The following is a 25,286-nucleotide window of genomic DNA, read 5'->3' on the forward strand; positions in this document are numbered from 1 at the left end:
GCCTATCTGTGTCAACAAGGATGTATTGTTGCTCTGTGTTCACAACCAAGTCATAACTGCCTTTCTGTGTCAGCATGGATGTATTGTGCTCTGTGTTTACAGCCAAGTCATTACTGCCTTTCTGTGTCAGCATGGATGTATTGTGCTCTGGGTGTTCACAGCATAGTCATTACTGCCTTTCTGTAACAGCATGGATATATCCTGCTCTGGGTGTTCACAACCAAGTCATTACTATTTTCTGTGTCAGCATGGATGTATCGTGCTCTGGGTGTTCACAACCAAGTCATTACTTCCTTTCTGTGTCAGCATGGATGTATTGTGCTCTGGGTTTTCAAAACCAAGTTATTACCGCCCTTTATGTGTCAGCATGGATGTATCGCGCTCTTGGTGTTCACAACCAAGTCATTTTTGCCTTTTTTTTGTCAGTAACATTGCCAAAAGTCTGTTCTATTATGATATTTTGGCCGCTGAGAGGACAATCTGGGGCAGTCCGTAACCCTACTGTTGTCCAAACTATCAACAGCAGACGTATGCCACTAGGAAAGCTCACGCTTTTATTGTTCCTTGATTCTCTCCTGTTCAATTTCTGTTTGTCCCATAAAGATTGGAACAAGTGATTGAACTTTTTATTCTTCATGATATTTGTTGTGATGTCCAACAGCAACAACTGACTGTTAGCGTTACCATAACTACTGCTATAACTTTTCGTGTCTGTAACACTCGTCCCTTTCAGGCCCACGCGGAACTCTAGCTTAACAAAACTACCCAGGCTTATGTTTGGAAAACGTGACGTGGGCATTGCGTTTGTCAGAACAGAATCACCCTAAGAATTTCCTGCAGAACAGAGTTGTTCAACGATGCTGACTTTTTGAGGCAGGAGGTCAAGGGGGAGGAGTTAGAAGTCAATGGAGGGGGAGGGTCAATCTGGACTGGGGCTTCTGCAGGCGGGACTGGTGTGGTTGCTGGGCCAACTCGATATCAATGCTGGTGCTCTGCTGAAAACAACAACAACACAGTGGGTGATAGGAACTTGTAACAAAGTATTTTACAATCTATAACAAACTATGCCTCTTGACTGGCTGTGAAGGTTTTCAAAAACATGAATTTCTAATCTGGCATTTTATTGGTTCCTTGTCCTTAATAGCAAAAACATAAATACAATTAAGTCATTTTGTATTAAAACAAGCAAAGTGTTGGCTAATGCTATACTTATCTGTAAATTTATATTTATAATCTTTACTCCATTTCCAGAAATGTATTTTCATAAGCCAATATGCGGATCACTAATGTTAGAAAGTGTCCTCCCAGATTAGCATGTGAAATTCACATAAGCTAATAAGGGAGGGTACTTTCTGACTAGACTGGATTTTCATAAAGAGGATAATTTGTTCAATAAAAAATACCTTTAAGAGGAAAGTGTTGTCCGTGAATAGCCTGTGCGAACTGCACAGGCTAATCTGTGACAACAATTTAAGCACATGCATTAGGCCCCCATTTTTCCACATCACAGCTTATTTATCTATTAGCCAATTTTTTGCTGCCATAACACAAAGAAGGAAAACCATCTGGTTAAAAATTTAATATTTTTTTTATTGTACTTATTCTATGAATCACATTACTTTTAAAATGCCATAAGATATGTTTTATTGTTATTATATGTTTCAATAAATGGGAGGCAACAATATTAATATTTAATAATAATATTAATGTCTCACCAACGTTGCAAAAAACACACACACATATTATTTTACCCTTGCTTTTACTGATCTTTGATGGTTAAAATCTGTTTTAAATTCACACTAGAAAACAGTTTTAAAGTCAATTTACATGTAAGTTGTAAGAAATTATAAAAACAAGAGCACCGCCTTGCGGGTGCAGACCGCTCATCTATTTTCTTTTTAAAGGTGAAGGGACTCTCATTTTCAATCACAAAGGAGGGAGGAGTGGAGTGAAGAGGGGTGTATAGTGTGGGGTTGTGGACATTTATTACATTATCTTCCAAAAAAGCGAAAAAAAAATAAAAAAATAAATAAATCAAGGGGGGGGGGGGGGAAGGGGGGGGGAAGGGGGGGGGGGGGAAGGGGGGGGAAGGGGGGGGGAGGGGGGGGTTGGGGGGGGGCGATGGGGGGGGGTTGGTTGCGATGGTTGGACGGTATTTCAAACATAACAGTTTTAAAAAACAAATGGGAGGGGGGGGGGGTATAGTGTGAGGGTGTGTGGTGGTAATTTGTGAGATGATCTTAAAAAAAAAAAATTAGGGGGGGGGTGGGTGGGGTGGGGATGGCGTTGGGGGGGGATGGGGTGGGGGTATAGTGGTGTGAGGGTTGTGGTGGTCATTTGTGAGATGATCTTAAAACAAAAAAAAAATTAGGGGGGGGGGAGGGGGAGGGGGGAGGGGGGGGGGGAGGGCACGGGGGATGGTTTGGGTGGAGTCTATTGTGGTATGTCAGGTAAGAGTAGTTTCATCAAAGTATCAATCAAATCTAATCATAAATAAAGAAGTTATGGCAATTTTAGCAAAATTTAATAATTTGACCTTGAGAGTCAAGGTCATTCAAAGGTCAAAGTAAAATTCAAGTTGCCAGGTACAGTAACCTCATGATAGCATGTAAGTATTTGAAGTTTGAAAGCAATAGCCTTGATACTTAAAAAGTAAAGTGGATCGAAACACAAAATTTAACCATATATTAAAAGTTACTAAGTCAAAAAAGGGCCATAATTCCGTAACAATGACAACCAGAGTTATGCAACTTGTCCTTTTACTGTACCCTTATGATAGTTTGTGAGTGTTCCAAGTATGAAAGCAATATCTATGATACTTTAGGGGTAAAGTGGACCAAAACATAAATCTTAACCAAATTTTCAATTTTCTAAGTATAAAGGGCCCATAATTCCGTCCAAATGCCAGTCAGAGTTACATAACTTTGCCTGCACGGTCCCCTTATGATAGTTCATAAATCTTGCAAGTATGAAAGCAATAGCTTTGATACTGTAGGAATAAAGTGGACCTAAACACAAAACTTAATCAAATTTTCAATTTTCTAAGTATAAAAAGGGCACATAATTCTGTCAAAATGCCAGTCAGAGTTACATTACTTTGCCTGCACAGTCCCCTTATGATAGTTAGTAAGTGTTGCAAGTATGAAAGCAATAGCTTTGATGCTTAAGGAATAAAATGGACCTAAACACAAAACTTAACCAAAATTGTCAATTTTCTAAGTATAAAAAGGGCACATAATTCTGTCAAAATGCATGCCAGAGTTATCTAACTTTGCCTGCCCAGTCCCCTCATGATAGTAAGTAAGTGTACCAAGTTTGAATGCAATAGCATTGATACTTACTGAGAAAAGTGGAACTAAACGCAAAACTTAACCAAAATTTTCAATTTTTTAAGTATAAAAAGGGCACATAATTCTGTCAAAATGCACGCCAGAGTTATCTAACTTTGCCTGCCTAGTCCCCTCATGATAGTAAGTAAGTGTACCAAGTTTGAATGCAATAGCATTGATACTTTCTGAGAAAAGTGGACCTAAACGCAAAACTTAAGCGGACGCCGACGCCAATGCCAACGCCGACGCCAAGGTGATGACAATAGCTCATAATTTTTTTTCAAAAAATAGATGAGCTAATAAATAAAACATTAAACAACTTAACCCTTAAAGCGCTGGAGCCGAATTTAAAGGCCTTTGCAAACAGTTTGGATCCAGATGAGACGCCACAGAACATGGCGTCTCATCAGGATCCAAACTGTTTGCTATTCTGATAGTATTCTTTGAAAAAAAATCGAAGAAAATGCTAATTTTAGAAATTCTGCAGACGACATTTTAGCAGAAGACAAATTACCCAGCATGCAAAGGGTTAAGGGCAACAACTCACTGCTGGTGCAGATCTACAGTTCTCTCCCTTGTTAGTTTCAGCTTAAATGTCCTTCATGTTGCAATACGAGGACTTGAAAGGCTGTGTCACCCTCACATTGCTGGACTTTGATTTGGCTGAGCCTTTCACTACTCCTATGTCTTCTGTGCTTAGCAGTTGCTGTAACATTGAGAAAACCAATATGAAGTCTTTTGAACTAGTAAATTAGTAATACACCAGCAATTTTTTTGCCAAATTGAAAAAAGTATCTGTACCACACCAATGAGGAAAATAAGCGTAATAATATCAAACATCAGGAAAATTCTATCTTTTAATTTGGGAATAATAGGTCTTTTTAATTGCATGGAACTTAATTGCACAAAGCCAATCAAAATATATTATTTGACATGCGTTTGTGTTGAAAAATTCAGTTTCAGTGCTCATTTTATCAGTCCACTTGCATATAAGGAAGTGCCCATTACGTGTACTTTATAAAGATGGAAAGAAAAAGCTTTTTTTTCACATACACCTTGGAGTAAAAATTATGTTACAGGCCATTTGCCCTTAATAACTATCATATTACAATACTAGCTTGCCTGTACTTTGACGACGCCCATAAATCTATATTTTCACAGTTACCAATAACAAAACAATATTTTGTCCAAGTTATTTTCAACATTAACTGTGTTTGATATGATATTTTGTGAACAAAATACGGCTCAAAATTTTCAATTTTATGAAAAAATGAGTTGCCAACTCCTTTAAAATGGCAAACAATGTTAAAGTGGGAAATTGTGAGCTACTATTAGAATTGCTCAATATGTATGTTAAATTTGCATTTATATGTACACCGATGTCTCAATTACCAGTTTTTAATCATAGTGGTTTTTATACTATATTTGTTCTAATCAGAATTTACAAATACCAACAGACTGGAAGCAGACTAAACTTGAGCCATATTCCGGACAACTGGGCTTAATGAATATGTAAATTACCACATTAGCCTGTACAGTCCACACAGGCTAACTTGAGATAACACTTTCCACCAAGACATGATTTTTGTTTAGAAATAATTTCTTTAAAGCGAAAATTTCCTCAAAAATGGAAATCATTATCCCTGATAATTCTGAGTGCGCACTGCACAGGCTAATCTGTGGATGGTACATAAAATGCATTAAGCACCCTTTTCCAATAACAAGTCTCACCTGGTATCATCTTGTACAACTCTGTAACAGACTGTAGTGGGGATTTACTTTGAGCCTCATTCCGAGAAAACAGGGCTTAATAAATTGTGCACTAAGTGTCTGCCCAGATATGTCTATATAGCCACACAGGCTTATCAGGGACAACACTTTCTGCTAGACAAATTTCTTTTACTTTACCTTCAATTGGGAATTTTAGGAAGTTGTTTGGGAAAAATACATAGTTCCAGCATTTGGTATGGGGCCGATTTTGGCCCCTATAATTGAGGGAAAAAAAACACAGTATACACATCAAGAACTTAACACCTCCTTGCAAACAGGCTCTATTGAACCAAGGAATTCAAAGCTTAACTAAATATCTCACAACTTTATACAAACTCAACATGGTAAACATGATACATAAAAGAAAAGACACAATTTTAACTTCTATGAAATCATATCATATTCTTGTCCACTTCATATTTAGCATTTTTAATACAGAGGTAACACTGTAAAACCATTATTATGCATTTGGGGCTATTTTTTGTTGATTTTAAGGTTTTATCGATCCACAAATTTATCACAAACACACGGGAAATGAACTGACACAAATTCCTCATTTATTTTTCCAAACTGAGGAATCCCCACATTAACTAATAATATGTCCATGAAATACTTTTGTAACCACCAAAATTTGATGAGGAGGAATATCAATGATTTTGCAATATACAAAAAATTTAAGAGGATATTTTACCATATGTAATATACAAACAATTACAAACAATTTAAGAGGATATTTTACCATATTTACAATATACAAACAATTTAATAGGATATTTTACCTGATGTAAATTCATTATGTTCTTTACCACCTCATCTTTTTGCATTCTTAATAAACAGAAAATACACAAGACGGCGCGTTCCTGGTGAATTTATGGGTCTGTAAAACAGACCCATACCCAAAGCATTTTATTTGTTTTTAAATAAGTGCCTTACATGTATTAAAATTACAGTGCTTTCAACAGGAATTTTTTCAGACGCCCCGGGACCATGGGGGGGGGGGAGGGCTGCACCCTACATATGTGGGTTTGTTTTTTTTTCAGAGTGAAATGATGTTATGACGGTGCGTTATGACTCTTCAAGAAAAAACAGCAATAAAGTCATTAATAACGAGATTTAACAAAAACTGTTTTAACCCTTTTCTGCATAGATACCCATAATCGCTTCTCGATTGATTCCTTAATACATCCATATGAAACCATACTTTTCATCTATTACTGCCAACTTACTACTTTTACCGTTGCTACTCATTACCCGATACTCCCGAATATTCCATTATTAAAAGGACGTTCTGATAAAAATTAACGATAAAAGTGCTCAAAATTTCCAATAAACACAAACATTCACCATTTGTTGTCAAATTTTGGCATATATGTTACTGTGTAAAGATGTGATAAAAACGTCCAATCGGGGCGTTTTTTCCACTAAACACGCCTAAATTGCCTGACGTGATGTTCCCGTTTTTATGCATTATAATTTTTATATCTCAATCAAATTTCACTTAGATCTATAAAAGTATGTAACTATCATAAAATGATTTTATTCATATAATTTGATATATTAGAAAGAATGATATTAAATTAGTTTTTCCCAAATCAATTGACTTTTCACAGGAAAATATTCCAAACCCACAATGGCATTTTTTCCCAAAATGACAAAGAAAAGGTCTGACAAAGGGTCTATGTTACCTTCTGCGTATTCAGGTCATCCTTGTCCACCACATCCTCAGCATCGTTGACTCAGCAGCGACTGTAGCAGCAGAATAGCTTGATGTATTTCTTGTATGTATATTATGGACTCAAACAAATTTATAAAAAATGTAATTAACACACACACGTTTATATAAATATAATGAAAATCAATAACAAATGTTCAACAGCATAAAACATGGCAAATTAATAAATATTACATCAAGTGTTACCTTTCTGTAAACATTGCGTACAATATCAATATATACTCCCCCAAAGATTACTTAAACAATTTCATATTTTATAAAAAAAGTATACATCCATGTACATTTCTTACATGGCATCATAGTGTTTATAGAAATGAAAGTCTAAAAATAGCCTCAGTTGCTATGTACATGTGCATCTATGTAGAAATATTACATGTTCAGTTGAAATTCTTTGTTTTTTTCATGCAAGAACTTTAGTTTATAAGAACTAAATTTTAGGACCATAGTGGCACAAACATTATGGCAACATAACATAATATGCATTAGATCTTATGTTCAAACAAAAACCCTCACATTGTATAATCGGATAACAATACATATTTGTATCTTAAACTACACACTTAATTTTGTATTGTAACATCACACACTACTATGTTGGTATGCTAAACAACACATTGTAATTGAAATACTAATCACTAATTACAACAACTAATGCTTACATGTACACACTATTCCACTCTGAACACCAGGATGTTGTTGTCCTCCCACAGTCCCACAATGATGGAGGATGTGGTGCTGCTGTAGCAGACTGACCGTGGGTACCCCACTCCATCCTCCTCAGTAGCCAGCGTAGCCAGCTTACTCTGCCCCTCCCAGCCCACCTGTAGAACAGTGTGGGACCCCCATCCACAGACCAGCACCTGGCCTGCAGGGGTCACATGTAGACCAGATGGGATACGTAGTGCTGGGTCTGTGTATGTAGCCAGGAGTGTGCCATCCCTGGCCAGGGTGACAAGCTTGTACTGCCTGTAGTAGTTGGTGATGTACAGCCTGTCTCCTGTGGGACTCACAGCACACTTGTATACTGCAAAACAGAGTAACATCAAGATATTCAATTACTGTAAATGTTAAATAATCTTATTAAACATACTGCAGTGATATTGTATTACGCATATGTTGCTATAAAGAGGCCTTTACACATCTAAAATATATGCATACATTTCAATGATTCAATAGTTAAGCGTGACAATAAACTTCAGTAGCAGAGCTATTGTGTTAACGTTTGACATGTTGAAATGCGACTGTTGAGTAAGATATGAATTGAAGCAAAACAAGTACACAGATGGAAACAATTACACATACTGAAACAATTGAACAGTTCTATCAACAGGTAAACATATTGTACATGTACAATCATTTTACAACCACAAAATTAAGACCAGGTCAGAAAGTGTCTCTCTCCCAGGAACACAGTTTCTATTTATAGACATGCCATGTAGTTACTGTCAAAATATTTCATTACTCATGTTTATAATCAATATTTCTGAATCTTCTTTTGGCTACAATGCACTGTAGCATTCAAAGGGCACATATGAATTATAGAACAATTTTTTTATAATACATCAGCAGGTTTTTTGCTATGACATCTGAATTTTATTTTATTATCATCTCACAAAGTATGTAACTATAATTTATATTATTTTTTCAAAATAACAAGATAAAGGCCTAATGGGTCAATATTTGTTGATTAAAAAAATAAATCCCAACTCGGTTCATTTAGTCAATAAAAATTCCCAAATTTGTCATTGTATGAATTTAGAATAACACAATTTGACTAGACTCCTTTTCCCACAATGGCTAGACAAATCCCTGTACATAATACACATGTTATCAGGATGGATTCACCATGATTCTTACCTGTCAAATCAGCTGATCTATCTTGGTAGAGTCTGCAGAGCTGTTTGCCACTCAATGTGTATTTGTACAATTCTTTACCAGAGGTGACAAAAAGGTCTCCTAGGTGATGGGTAATACATGTACATTCATGTTGTAACTGAAACTTCCTGCCAGGAACAAGCTTTCCCTGGTTGACAGTGATAAACTGGACCTCATGTTTGTTGAAAGTATCCACAGCCGCTGCAACCTCACTGGATGTGATCAAACATATGTCCCATGGCCAAGCAGTCACATCACAGTGACTCACCACCTGGTACTGCTGGTTCAGCAGCTTGATCCTCTTATTCTCACTTTCTGCGACCAGCACCTGCCCATCAGTCAGAACACATATGCCTGCGATACTACATTCATATGAATCACTTGGTATTCTCACATTGTGCACAGACTTCCGCTGGACATGAAACGCCTTGCCTGACTTTCCTAGCAGAGTCAATGCTTGCTGTATTATATGCTTACATTTTATGCTGGCTATAAGACAGAGCTCCTTATTATCTCCAATTTTCTGAACAAGTTCATGGAATTGTGACAAGTCATTGTGAAGAGTGGTGCATTTATGAATAGAACTTGTAACTGACTCTTTAATACTTAAAACTTCATCTTTCAACTCGTTAAGTTCCTTCGTAGTAATATTATCAAATTCATTCACGATAGAGAGAACACTCCTACACATCTCTTCTTTTAAATATTGCTCATTTCCGCCTGATGTACCCACAGAATTATTATCACATTCATCTATATAAGTATTTAAATTGCCAAGCATTTGCTCTATCATAACTGCACTATGTTCCTTGTATGTTCTCTGCAATGACTGAATGCTGGCCTTCTGACTGATTTGCAGGGTTTTAATTTCCCCCAGGACAGTTTCCAGCTCCACTGACAGCCCCTCTAGGCCTGTGGGCTGCGAGTTGGTCAGCTCCGAAATCTGGGTCACTTTACTGCACTGGCTGAAATAAACAATTAATACATGTACATACTAAGGAATAGTAAGTGATATTATGTAATGCTTCAAACAAGTATAAAGTGTCAAATAAAAACATACATGGACAATAAATTAACGCTTCTTGGGCTTAACCCTTAAAGCGCTGGAGCTGAATTTTAAAGGCCTTTGCAAACAGTTTGGATCCAGATGAGACGCCACAGTACGTGGCGTCTCATCAGGATCCAAACTGTTTGCTATTCTGATAGTATTCTTTGAAAAAAATGAAGAAAATGCTTATTTTACAAATTCAGCAGACGACATTTTAGCAGACGACAAATTTCCCAGCATTCAAAGGGTTAATATGGAGGTATATAGATTTGCACTTTTCCATCCATCTGCGTGACTTTTCTGGCTTATATAACTCAACATGTATTCCTGCAACTTTAAAGTACAGTAACCAGGCATGTGAGCTAATGCACACCTCTATATGTTGTTTCTGTTGTTTTCATCATAATTGTAGTAATGTCTCATATTTATACATAAATGACATTTTAAAATATGTGTAGAGTGTAAAATAATCAGTATTGCTTGCTACAAGAGGACTAACACTTTACATAAATATTTATCATTGTGTAATTTTACCCACATGCATAGTTTGATATGTCTTTTTTCAACATACCCAGAGTTATGGTCCCTGTTTAGCAAAGAAATCACATTTAAAATTGTGTTGTGAGTAACTCAAAGAGTACAGCTGATAGAGGGATGAACTAATCTTAAAGCATTACCCACCATGTGAAATTATGCACCTTGATATTTTTTTTTATTGTTTATTTTACATAAGAAGAGTTATGTGACAATCCCTTTAACCAAACGATATTTGTTCAATTGTGAGAAGCGTTACTCAAATAGAGGGATACTTCTAAAGTAACATAGTAATTGTCAGGTCAACGTGTGCAACTCCATGTTTGTTCATAATTTAAAGAGATTTGTGCAGTTGTGGGACAAATTGGATTGTAGAGGTATCCATGTACTAAGAATACATTTCTAGTAGTTTATATTGTTTTCAGTTTTAGTATCATTGTACACCTTGACCACACTATCCATAATAACACATGCAAGAAAAGATCATTAATGCTCTTCCATCCCACAAAAACAACAAGCATGACGTATATTTAATGTCTATTCCCAAACTCAGTATGTACAATCTAGCCTGTAATGAAGACGCAATTGTTATATGTTTGAATGGTCAGGTAAGCGTATGCAACTCCATATGTTTGTTAAAAATGTTCTTTATTATTCTAAAATTATCATCCAGAAACCATTTTACTATTTTAAGTCACTGTGACCTTGACCTTTGACCTAGTGACCTGAAAATCAATAGGGGTCATCTGCCAGTCATGATCGATATACCTATGAAGTTTTATGATCCTAGGCGTAAACTTTCTTGAGTTATCATCCGGAAACCATTTTACTATTTCAAGTCACCGTGATCTTGACCTTTGACCTTGTGACCTGAAAATCAAAAGGGGTCATCTTCTAGTCATGATCAATGTACCTATGAAGTTAAATGATCCTAGGCCTAAGCGTTCTTGAGTTATCATTCGGAAACCATCTGGTGGACGGACGGACGGACCGACCTACCGAAATGTGCAATGTGGGGGGGGGGAGGGGGGGGGATAAAAATGTGCAAGGCTGTAGGTCAAAGCATGCTCTAAGTATCATTTGGAAATGATTGGTCTACAAACCAATCAACAAACGGACCAAAGAAAAAATGCAAATTAAAATAACCCCAAATCTTAGAGGAGGTCCTCTATTTCTAAATAAAGTGTCAGTATTAACAATTTAGCCTGCGTTGAGCAGCTTTTGACATGCAACCTGGTCTACTATCTCCTAATAAGTTTATTTGTAATTTAACCAATTGTGATTATTTTGCTTTTGTTGCTGTCACTTGATCTATTCATGGACAAGAAAAGACGCCATTATAAAAATGTGTTAAAGGAGGATCCAAGAGATTGGCCTACTGTATATTGATTTGTGATATTGACATTTCTTACAGTAGCAAGACAAATGATTTTTTTTTAATTGGGTAATACACATGTATGAATAATATTTTGCAATTAACTTTATACTACACACAATAAAAACAAGTGTTCTGCGGTCGGAGACATATGCCCACTTATTGTGACAGTGACCTTAACCTTTGACCTAGTGACCCTAATTTCGATAGGGGTCATCTACTGTCCAAGGCAAATGCACATGGGAAATATCAAGCCAATCGGTCGATTTGTTGAAGAATTACGGATCAGAAATGCTTTTCCTACTTATTGTGCCAGTGACCATGTCCTTTGACCTAGTGACCCCAATTTTGAGAGGGGTCATCTACTGTCCAAGGCCAATGCACATGACAAGTATCAAGCCAATTGGTGAATCAGTTTACCAGTTTTTGATTAAAAACTATTTCACATTTAGTGCATAACTAATTTCAATAGGGCTCATGTACTGTCTAAGGTCAATGTACATGAAAAGTATCAAGTAAGCTAGTGACCTTGACCATTGACCTAGTTACCTCAATTTTGATAAGGGTCATCAACTGTCCAAGGCAAATGCACATGTGAAGTATCAAGTTAATCAGTCAATTCGTTGATGAGATATTGATCAGAAACCACTTAATGTGATCGTGACCTTGACCTTTGAACCAGTGATCTCAATTTCTATAGGGGTCATTTACTGTTCAAGGCCAATGCAAATGTGAAAAATCGAGCGAATCGGTCGATTTGTTGAAGAGTTATTGATCGGAAACGTTTTTCACACTTAGTGTTATAGTTACCTAGACCTTTGACCTAGTGATCCCAATTTCAAAAGGGGACATGTACTGTCAAAGGCCAATGCAGAAGCGAAGTATCAAGGCAATTGATTAATTTGTTGATGAGTTATTGATTGGAAACCATTTTCACACTAAGTGTAATAGTCACATTGACCTTTAACCTAGTGACCCCAATAGGGCTCATGAACTTTCCAAGGCCAATGAGTAGGGCTGTCACGATACGCCGTCAGCGTACCGCGGTATATCGTGGTACGGCAACACTGTATCGCGGTACGTACCGGGATATTTTACAGAATATGTATCTGTGAAGAAAACAGCAGAATAACAAGTTTTACAAACTTTATTAAACTCAATAATCAGAAAACACTGGTATCATAGTATGACTAGAAACTGTAAAAGAAACTGTAATAAACTTGATAGAAGTAGTCATTGTTATTGTTCGCGTCTTTTTCTTAAATGTCCGCCATGTTGTTGACAATAGCTGTGACTACGATCTGTGTAAATCGAACGCTTCAAGGGTATGTTCAAAATGCGGAGTCAGCGGGCCCAGTATTGAAAATCCGTAGCATTCTGACTCTTCCTCGACTTATTCAGAATCTTAAGATAACATGATTCGGAAGTGCCATGCTTTGAACGATCGATATACTAAAGAAAGAAAATAAGAAATAGAATAAACATCTTTTGGATAATTATAAACTTATTTGCAAAGGAAATCTGTCCCTAAATTCCAAAAAAGGTACGGACCCAAACATCGCCGTATTTTAAACGTGAAAGTTAAACATCTACCAGTGGAAGCGCTTGCTTGACCTTGATATTAACGGATTATTTATTTAGCCCTTTTGAATCGCTTCTACAGTTTTCAAAACGATATCTATATCAAAATAATTATGTAATGTATTTATATCTGTGCTAATATAATAATATTAAAAAAACCGGTGCGGCAACGCCGTATCGTGCTGCGATTTTTGTTCACGACATGCACCACGATATACCAATATACCGGTGAATCGTGACAGCCAATGAGTATGTGAAGTATCAAGCCAATCAGTCAAACAAGAGGCACATGAGGGCTTGAATTGCTCTACTGCTATAAACACTGTGCAAGTTTGGAAAGAATAAGATGGAAACTGTGTACTTAATCGGGCAAACAATGCTAATTTTCTCAAATTCAAGAAGAGATTATTGTGTACTTATTTCTCCGATACTGCTCCTATTCAATATGGTTCAAGTCCTCATTGATATAAAGAAGCTGTGTAAATTAGGAAATAATTGGATGAAAACTTTAGAATTATTGGGTAAACAAGCAGGATTTCAAAATTTTCTCATATTCAAGGGGAAGTAATTCTGGACTTATTGCTTCGATATTGCTCTTTTTCAAAAGGAGTTTGAGTCCTCATTGATACAAAGACACTGTGCAAGTTTGCTAAGAATTGGATGAAAATAATGGACTTATCACATAAAACAAGAGGCCCATGAGGGCCTGAATCACTCAACTACTAAAACACTGTGCAAGTTTGGAAAGAATATGATGGAAACTGTGTACTTAATCACTCAAACAAGGAGAATTTTCTCAAAATCAAGGGGAGGTTATTGTGTACTTATTTATCCGATACTGCTCATATTCAATAGTGTTCAAGTCCTAATTGATATAAAGATACTGTGCAAATAAGGAAATAATTGGATGAAAACTGTGGAATTAATTGCGTAAACAAGCAGAATTTCATAATTTTCTCATATTCAAGGAGAAGTCATTCTGGACTTATTGCTTTGATATTGCTCTTTTTACAAAAGGGTTTGAGTCCTCATTAATACAAAGACACTGTGCAAGTTTGTCAAGAATTGGATGAAAATTATGGACTTTATTACATAAAAAAATGAATTTCCTTTTTTTTCTCTCAAATTTAAGTGGAGATAATTCTGGACTCAAATAGCTTCAATATTGCTCATTTTCAATAGGGTTTGACTCATCATTCAGATAAAGACACTGTGCAAGTTGGGAAATAATAGGATGAAAACTGTGGACTTAATTACGCAAACAAGCCTTATTTCACAATTTTCTCAAACTCAAGGGTAGATAATAATGGACTTTTTACTCTGATGTAACCCATTTTCAATAGGGTTCAAGTCGTCATTAATATAAAGACACTGAACAAAATTGAAAAGAATGAAAACGATGAAAACCAATCCATGACATAAGCTCTTCAGGCCTTCGGCCAGTAGAGCTAATAATTGATAAGCTATTGATCGGTAACCATTTTCACTCTTTGTATCATAGTGAACTTGACCTTTGACCTAGTGAACCCAATATTGTTAGGGGTCATCTACTGTCCAAGGCCAATGCACATGTGAAGTATCAAGCCCATCAGTCAATATGTTGACGAGTTATTGATCTGAAACGATTTTCACACTTAGTGTTATAGTGACCTTGACCTTTGACATAGTGATTCCAATTTCAATAAGGGTCTTCTACTGTCGAACACCAAGCACATGTGAAGTATCAAACCAATCGGTCAATTGATTGACAAGTTATTGATCGGAAACGAACTGGTCTACCGACATTCAGACTGATCTACCGACAGACATCAAGTAAAACAATATACACAATCAATAGGGTCCTTAAAGTAACCACCTGCTCTACTCTTTATAACAATCGATAGGGCCCTTAAATCAATCGCATGTACTAGTCAATCTAACAATTCATAGGGTCCTTAAGGCAATCATCTGCACTATTCTTAATAACAATACATAGGGCCCTTAAATCAATCGCATGTACTAGTCTTTCTAACAATTCATAGGGTCCTTAAGGCAATCATCTGCACTACTCTCTATAACAATTCATAGGGCTCTTAAACAAATCACATGCACTACTCTTTATAACAACCCATAAGATTCTTAAACAAATCAACTGAACTACTCTATTTAATAATTCATAGGGCCATTATCACCTACACTACATCCATAGGGCTCTTAAACCAATCACCTGCACTACCATTTATGACAATACATAGGGCTCTTAAACTAATCACCTACATTTCTCTTTATAACAAGCCATAGGACCCTTAAACCAATCACCTGACCAAGTTTCATGAAGAACAGACAGTAAATCTGGCTTCAAGAGTGTTAACAAGATTTTACTATAGCCATACATAGCCATATAATGAAAAATGATCCGCCCCGTGGTGGTCATGTTTTTCAACGAACTGGAACCATTTTCAAACTGGTCTAAGGTATGATTGGGACAAATCTTCTGGCTAATAATCATGATGATCGGACAATAAAGGTGTTGACAAGGTTTTACTAAGCCATAAAAGGCCATATGGCCTGCTTCCTGGGGACCATGTTTTTCAACCAACCGTAATCATTTTTTGAACTCATCCAAGATATCATTGGGATAAATCTTGTGACTAAGTTTCATGAAGATCGGACATTAAATGTGGCTTCAAGATTGTTAACAAGGTTTTACTAAAGCCATATTTAGCTATATAATAAAAAATGCCCCGCCCCCTAACGGCCATGTTTTGCAACCAACTTTTAAAATTTTTGGACTCGTTCAAAATAACATTTGGACACATCTTTTTGTTTTCATGATTGATAGGCATTACATGTGATCTCTAGAGAATAAACAAGGTTTTACAATAGCCATATAAGGAAAAATGCTCCGCCCTCTGGGGGCCATGTTTTATAACTAATCGGAATCATTTTCAAACTCTTCCAAGATATCATTGGTACTATTCTTCTGACTAAGTTTCATGAATTTGGACAATAAAAGTGGCCTCTTGAGTTTAGAGTAGAGTGTTAACAAGGTTTTACTATAGCCATATATGGCCATATTATTAAAAATGCCCGCGTCCTGGTGGCCATATTTTAAAGGGGCCTTTTCACGCTTTGGTTAACTAACAAAATAGAAAAAAATTGTTTCAAATTCGCAAATTTTCCTTGAAGTTATGATATTTGAGAGGAAACAGTAATACATAACATTAACCATGCTCTAAAATGGACCCCCCATCCAAGCACTTGTGTGATGGAGGGAGGAAATAAGGCTGGAGGCTGAAAATATACAAGCATATTACTACAGTGACCAGTCTATTTCGCTACTTAAAAGTACAAAATGAAATTTTGTGACAAATGTTCACGTGACCACAGCGATATAAATACCGCACCTTGCACGAGAAAACTCATAGGTTTTAAAGTCAGATTTTATGTTGTCGTAAACTACTCAAACATTCAATATGATTCTTAATCTACAAAGGGTGGGCACATAAGAACATAATTCTTCCATTCAAGGGTGGATGATTGTATATTTTCGGCCTCCGGCCTTATTTCCAATAATGCCCCCCATCCATCACACAAATGGGGGGTCCATTAATATTTTCATAAGGCCTACAACCTTCAATATACAAGCATATTTAAAGACGACAACATTATTAAAATAGAACAGACAATTACTCAGTTTTATCAAATGTATGCGTCATAATGCATAATTTAATGAATGTATACATAATTATGTAAACATATATACCCTATGCAAGTATTACCACATATATATCAATATTACATTCATATTATCTATAATAATATAGCATATAAGGTGTGATATAAAAACGCAGTTTCAACCCTTATAACAAACAACAATAATAAAACAAACCTGGCCATAAATAATGTAAGTACATTGCATCCACTTAGAAAGTTCTGGAGCAATATAAATACCAGTTATAAATTAAGTATCTGAAAATAATAAGATATTACTTAGGTATCCAACCAGAACAGGAAATTAATTCCTGCAAGACAATACAGCTTCACTAAATAATGTACTATTTTGTTGATTAATGTCATCACCCATATCTGGTAAAATTTGAACTTCTTAGCAGTAGACCAATCTGCAGTTATCAAAATCTCAGAAGTTTTACATCCAACCATGGCAGCTGCCGAAACTGATGCCTAAATGTGTTAAAATTAATACCTGCCAAAAATAAAACCTGTTTAAGCCATCTTTCTTATGTATTAGAAGAAACTGACTGATAAGTAAAATACAAAATGAAAAATTGAACATCTTTTCAAAGATACTTTGTCATTGACAAGTAAGTTTTCAATGTCCGAGCTGGACATAATTTTGGCTCTTCATAATCTTTTAACTTGAGAAATTAATTTTTCCTTGGTTTATAACAGGGACCTATACAAACAAAGGGATTCGCTACTCAATGAACCGAAGATAAACGCGTTGTTACGCAAAACGGAAACGAGACTTGTGACCCAACGAGACTTCGCGCGACAATGCAAATATTCACAGCCGCCATTTTGACAGAGAGACAGTGACAAAGCGATCTAGTCAGATTAAGATTACAAATTAACCAAGCGTTGCCAACAAAGAAGTATTAATTGCAAAAGTTTGTTGAATTTGAGACATCTTATTGTTTTTTTTTGTTTTCGACTATGCTTTGTATTTACTAAAAAAAACAACGGTGGGTAGTTTCACCAAATCATGCGTTTGATTGTTTACGATAAACATATGTTGTGGCTTTTTTCAAAAGGCTTGGTCAAATAAAACTCTATACTATTCATGTTGGTAATCTTACAAACGTTACATTTCAATGCATTGTGTGGTGAAAACTTAATTTACATTATTTGCAAATTTATTATTTGATAATAACTCAAAAGATAATAGAATTTTAGTCATTTTTTTATTTTGTAATCACTTTCAGTTTTATCAACATATGTCGCAGCTTTTTTCAAAAGCCTCAGTCAATACTATCTCTATATCAGGGATCATATTTTCCCGCAACATCAATCGGTCTGGATTTAAATGGGGAAAAAGTGTCCGAAAATGTATATCCCAAATCATGACAAATTACGTTAAAATATAAACAATTGATTTTGCCATTCATGAAGGTGGTATAATAAATGTACAAATTTAATTCCCTTTGGCATTTTTTTAACTGAACATACGAGTTTTCTCATTTGGTTCTATCATTTGCTATTTCATTGTTGTTTCGTGTGTTGTTTAATCTAAATCTATCGCTGTCAATATTATTAATCTGTCATTCTGTGTGATTTGAAATCACGCGTAACTTCCAGTCGTGGTTATTCAACAACAAACAATAAAGTACACGAATTATTTCGATTCTAACACGTTTTTTACTAAAGATTTATACAATGTATATTATTTTTCTTGTGTACTATTTTATGTGAATGTTCGTCCATAAAATAACTTTCGGCTGTTCTGTTGATCAGATCCGCGACTTTCATATATTTATTGCCGGATAATAACGCTGATGGAAAATGTATCGGCATATTTTGTTTAGTTACAGAGCGTGCTTTCAGGTCCGCCCATCTTTATTGCAGAATATCCGATTTTCTTCTTTTTTTATATGAAAGTTTACTGTTTCATGCATGAAATGCACAATGTCCACGTGGATAACATCGAGGTTTTCATCTTCCAAGTAACTGTCAACGATTTTATCGTGGACGAGTACACATTATGGACCAATTAATTAGTGTTCTTGGTAGAAGCCATTGAAATTATCGATTGATATTGACACGGGATTATTCACGCATGACTAATACACAACCGCGCGAATCTTCACTGCTTGGGGTCATAGTCCGCCTTATCACACCTAATCGAGATAAGAATGTAAAATAGGAAGTGTTAGCATGTGCACTGTGTAATCCATTTCATGACATTGGAATTTTAGCAAACAGAATCGGACCGACTGTTTGGGATTTTCAATCGGTCTTTCATGACCCCAATCGGTCTAGGACCGACAAAACCGAAAAAATATGATCCCTGCTCTATATTAATCTTGTAGGTATCTTTGCAAAGTTACATTTCAATGCATTGTGTGTTGCAATTTTTATTTGTATTATTTGCAAATTCATGATTTTGAATGAGCACAAAGACAATACAATTTTAGTTATCTTTTTTATTTTTTACCACTATCAGTTTGATCAACATATGTCGTGGCTCTTTTCGAAAGGCTCAGTCAATACTAGACCTATAGTTATCATGTTTGTATCTTTACAAACGTTACATTTCAATGCATTGTGTGGTGCAAATTTAATTTGCATTATTTGCAAAATCATAATTTTGTATTAGCTCAAAGATTATACAAATTTAGTTATTTTTTTTATTTTGTAATCACTATCAATTTAATAAATATGTCACAGCATTTTTCGAAAGGCTCATTCAATACTAGCCCTATAATAATCATGATGGTATCTTTACAAACGTTGCATTTCAATCTATTGTGTGGCGCAAATTTCATTTGCATTATTTGCAAAATCATAATTTTGTATAAGCTAAAAAAACATTACAATTTTAGTCATTTTTTTATAACCACTATTAATTTGATCAACATTATGTCGCAGCATTTTCGGAAAGGCTCAGTCAATACTAGCCCTTTATTAATCATGTTGGTTGACATTCATATTGTTTTATATTTTCAGTGCGCTGAAAAAAAGCAAAAGAGGGTCTCTTGCTAAGAGATATTACTATATTACTAAGATGATATTACTATATTCATGTCTACTAGATAAAGCAGTTACGACAACAAACTTCACAAACCTTCAGACTTGCCGAAGACAAAAGAAAATTCAGTATGAATTAGTTTTAAATATTCAATTGATCAAATTAAACTGTTGCATTTTTTCATAAATGAACACATTCCAGCAGTGAATATCTCTGCTTAACTCAAAAGTGACTGTTAGATCTTTGATCATGTTAATCAAAAATGTGTTCCCAAAACTCATTATAAATATAAATTATTCAAACTTGTTAAACAAGATAATTTGGTATTTAATTTTAATAAGCTTTTTGTGTATTGCTGTAGGCTTCGAATAAATCTTCTGCATCACCATGTCAGGAGGAATCTCAATATTTTGTTGTTGAAATAATAAATAGAAAATTGTTAGTATTATTATCAAATTTATGTTGTTCTATTTCACATTGCAAATGGTTACTTGTGCAAAATCTTTTACAAATATGTGATTTTTTTTACATGCTATTGAGTTTTTATAATATTTTCTTTAACTGAATGCTTATTACACTTAGTACACTTAGTTATTGTTACAAATACTCTTAAAATTAAATAATACCAAGGTTACCTATCATGCATGAACTAATGTGTATGTTTCAGTGATTTACTGATTTATACTGAGAAATAAAACATAAACGACTTTTATGAATTGCCTTGCCTTCAAATTCAATTGGTCTCTCCATTCAAAATTGAAAAACTTTGAATATTCTAATACTTATGGGAATTGACCAATAAGCAGACTGTTAATCCAGTATAATAAACCAGTCATTTGGGTTGTATTAATTCAAGAACATAATTCAAGTTTTCTTGTTTAAATTTCTTATATCATACAAACTCATTTAATTGTTTTAGATTTATGACTGGCCTAAACTTGCCATTTGGTTTTGGAACCAAAAAAAATTGAAATGAATTCTTCATCCTCATATTCTGAACATTCAATCACATGTCCATGCAACATTAATTTCTTGATCAACAAGACTTAAACAAATTTTGCCAGGTAATTTTGATTGTACTGGATCTGTTTCAAACTAATATGATACCCTTGAACTGTTTGTAACATCCTAACTTTTGCGATATTGACGATAGCAACTTGATATTTTGGCATGCATATATATCTCGAGAAGCTGCACATTTTGAGTGGTGAAAGGTAAATGTCATCTTTCAATGTCAAAGGTCAAATATATGGCTTCAAAGCAGCGCAGAAGAGGACGCAGCATTTTTAACAAAAAATGAAGTTTTTAATATTTTAACCAGTTTTTGTGTTGATATTAACATTATATTGCTATATTTTATCAAAAAGAACTTTATCATGACTATTCTTTATGAGTTTTGTGAATTAATAATGAATAAATGCTAAAAAAATCTTGCTTTGTATTCGAATTAGTGAAAAATCTTGTGGCTGCAATTCTGTGTTGAAAACGGGATAAAACCCCAATAACAACAAAATCTTGTACAGAGTAAAGAATATTACAGATTGTTAAATAAAAACAGATCTTTAAAAAGTAATTTTATTTCAAAAGAACAACTTCTATGATCATTATCGGAAGAATATGAAAATATCTACTTAAATATGGACCATATGATAATAGTTTCTTGACCACTAAATTTATTAAATAAAATATAAACAAGGGCTGTTTGGCAGCCATTGTGTGAATACGTTTTTTGTCACTGTGACCTTGACCTTTGACCTAGTAACCTGAAAATCAATAGGGGTCATCTTCGAGTCACGATCAATGTACCTATGAAGTGTCATGATCCTAGGCAAAAACGTTGTTGAGTTATCATCCAAAAATCATTTTACTATTTTGGGTCACCGTGACCTTGACCTTCGACCTTGTGACCTCAAAATCAATAGGAGTCATCTAGCTGCTAGTCATGATCAATCTACCTATGAAGTTTCATGATCCTAGGCTTATGCGTTCTTGAGTTATCATCCGAAAACAATTTTACAATTTCAGGTCACCGTGACCTTGACCTTTGACCTAGTGACCTCAAAATCAATAGGGGTCATCTGCTAGTCATGATCACTCTACCCATGAAGTTTCATGATACTAGGCATATGCGTTCTTGAGTTATCATCCGGAAACCATTTTACTATTTCGGGTCACCGTGACCTTGACCTTTGACCTAGTGACCTCAAAATCAATAGGGGTCATCTGCGAGTCATGATCAATCTACCCATGAAGTTTCATGATCCTAGGTGTATGCGTTCATGAGTTATCATCCGGAAACCATTTTACTATTTCGGGTCACCTTGACCTTTGATCTAGTGACCTCAAAATAAATAGGGGTCATCTGCGAGTAATGATCAATGTACCTATGAAGTTTCATGATCCTAGGCCCAAGCGTTCTTGAGTTATCATCTGACAACCACCTGGTGGACGGACCGACAGACCGACCGACCGACAGACAGACCGACCGACCGACAGACCGACATGAGCGAAGCAATATACCCCCTCTTCTTCGAAGGGGGGCATAAAAATACAATCACAATGTTTTATAACATTATCAAAATTCAATTGAATAGAAAATAAAATGATTAGTATTCACCATTATTAAGAAAATGTAACAATAGAAACAAAGCAATATACCCCCTCTTCTTCGAATGGGGGCATAATAACCACAACATAATGAGTGCAGATTTGTATAGGTAAGAAAAGAATAAGGACATTATAGGTACGGTATGGGAGACAACCCCACTGCCTGTTTTAGCAGACGACCCCTGCCATTCTCCTAGCAGAGTTGTCGTTCGTGCCTGCCTCAACATACATGTGAATGTGATGAACAGCTGTGTCTTGGTACACTGCAGAGGGGTTTATATGACTCATAGTGTTTTACAGTTTGAACAACGAGATTGGCCAGTCTGGTGTTTATCATTGAAATCTGTACATATTGGCTGCTTTCAGGGAAAACGGGGCTTAATGCATTTCAAATAAGATTAGCCTGTGCTAATGCGCACAAGCTAATCAAAGACGACATTTTACAACAGCGAACACGTACAGTGCTTTCAGCGCTTTGAATTTTAGAGTAAACATACCATGGTTTGTGTGCTGTTTTCTGCAGTAATTACAGAACACATATTTCATATCAAGGTTCCCGTCCTTCGCTGGATTAGTAGGATCTATTAGTTTGACACTAACATCGTATCAAACTTCAGATTTTGACTTAGATTTTTTAGAAAAGTGAACAAATTCTTCACGGATCGACATCTTTAATTAATTACCTATACACATCCGTATTATGATTGCTGATTGGTTTAAAAGGTTTGTTTTATCCAATAAAAAGCTTGTTTCAGTTGAGCAGGCCTAGTAAAAAATTATCGAATGATCAGTACGGTTCGTCGACTCGAATTTTTTATCGTCATCGTCACTGCAGCAGCAATTCGTCGACGACGCATTGACGATCTGATTAATTAACTCACCACTAATTATTAGGCTTTGTAACCTTGGAGGCTAACTTTTGGGGGGCCCTAGAAGGGGAACGATTGTCCGCCGATTTATGAGTAGGAATATCCTCGGTTTCAAACCCAGAAAATTTTTCCACATCAGATTGCAAAATAGATAGGACATCGTCCTTATCTCTTTTATATTTGCTTGACATCGTCAAGCAATTTGGCAATGAAAATGGCACGTGGTTATACGCAACAAACTATTAGAAATGTATGGAAACAAGTAGCCTATGCACGTGCTGTAGTTTATCAAAATGAAATAATAAAATATTTTTCAATAGCTTTCTGTTAGAGATAGAGAGAGATTGAGAGAGTGAGAGATAGAGGGAGAATGTGAGAGAGAGACAGAGAGAGAGACAGAGAGAGAGAGACAGAGAGAGAGAGAGAGAGACACACACAAAGAGACAGAGAGAGACAGAGAGACAGAGAGAGAGAGGCAATATTTTTTACCTCAGAGGCAAGATCTGAACAATCTTACTACAGGACCACCAAACAATGTTAAACACTGAAATCAAACCCATGACTGTTATGGATTCAGAGAAGATTTCAATAGTCATTTACTAAATCTATAAATATACATCCTTTGACCCTTAGGGCATAATTTCAACAAACTTGGTAGAAGATCAAGTCTAGTTCAGCTTACTATCCAAAGCAACAGAAATACGGTAAGAAAATCAATATGGTTTGCATAGATTTCCTTGTGCAGCATGAGGAAACAACATCTGCATATGGTACAGAAGTGTCAGAGCATCATGAATAAATTATGTGCGACCTTGTTGCAAACGATCTAAAATGGCAATTTGGAACATTTTAAATTAATTTCATAAACCATTTCCAAAAATTAGAACGAAAGTGTGGTCTTAAAATTACATAGTATTTCATACTTTTAACAAAAAAATCGGGGAAAATGTGTTTGTTAAAATACTATAAATCAAAATTGACAACTTAACTTATTTCTCATTTAAATTGTGACAAAGTTCATTGATATTTACACTCTTATATGTGCCAAAGTATTTCAGCAATACCTGTGATTTTTGAAGGCACACTTTGTGCAGCACAGCTGACGGTGGTCATCACATAACATTTCAATTGTGTCGTCCTTGTGCGCTTCACACTTTAATAGAAATTGCTCCAACTTTTTCGAAAGTGGCCATTTTTTCATGTCATTCCTTCCATAAGTTGAATGTTTTGGGGACCACTTATCATGCAACTGAATACATTTCCCACAATAAAGTTTCAAACATGTTTTGCAGTAAAAATCTGCATTTGCTTGCTTTTCGCATGACGAACAAATAAAATCCTTAACTTCATCAGAGCCTATGGCAAGAGAAGCGATATTAATTGCTGCCATTTTAATAAATGTCTTAGCAAACAAAACGTAACAATTTGTTTTTAGGCAAATTCTTAATGTTAAAGTATATCTGTAAATTGAAATAAATAGTCCAGAAAATACAAAAATTAACTGTTTGTGTATTTAAACAGTCAAGCGATCACGAATTCTGTCCTGATTAGAAATCAAGATGAACCTCAATTGTTTGAACTGAACATAAACCAACTTAACTGTCAAATGACGTTCAATGGTCTCATAGCAGTGAACACTGTTACTTTAATTGGACTATTGGGTCACGTGAATATTGAATATACAGTTAAACCTAGATATTAAAACCACTGTTGGGACTTTTTAAAAGTGGTCTAAACAGCAAGGTAGTCTTAATTGCTGAGTTTCCTTGATGGACCGATACTACACATGGTTCAATATTCAATGAATGTTAATCTGTTTGCATGAACTTTAGCATAGCTTAAACAGGACAGTTTCTCATAAAGAACAATTTCTAAAGT

At 35.4% G+C, this 25,286-nt stretch overlaps 1 protein-coding gene across 1 annotated transcript; it reads right to left on the minus strand.

Moving 5' to 3' along the window:
* Positions 1–36: 36 nt before the first annotated feature.
* On the minus strand, positions 37–25,011 carry LOC127864661 (uncharacterized). Its single transcript, XM_052404505.1, has 6 exons — positions 24,473–25,011; positions 8,689–9,671; positions 7,491–7,855; positions 6,785–6,845; positions 3,877–4,035; positions 37–995 (listed from the first exon to the last, which is right to left on the minus strand). Exons 1-3 carry the CDS (start codon positions 24,796–24,798, stop codon positions 7,500–7,502), a joined length of 1,665 nt encoding a protein of 554 aa, XP_052260465.1. The 5' UTR covers positions 24,799–25,011; the 3' UTR covers positions 37–995; positions 3,877–4,035; positions 6,785–6,845; positions 7,491–7,499.
* Between the last annotated feature and the right edge of the window lie 275 nt (positions 25,012–25,286).

This window comes from Dreissena polymorpha, chromosome 1 (genome assembly GCF_020536995.1).
Source record: "Dreissena polymorpha isolate Duluth1 chromosome 1, UMN_Dpol_1.0, whole genome shotgun sequence".
Lineage (NCBI taxonomy): Eukaryota > Metazoa > Mollusca > Bivalvia > Myida > Dreissenidae > Dreissena > Dreissena polymorpha.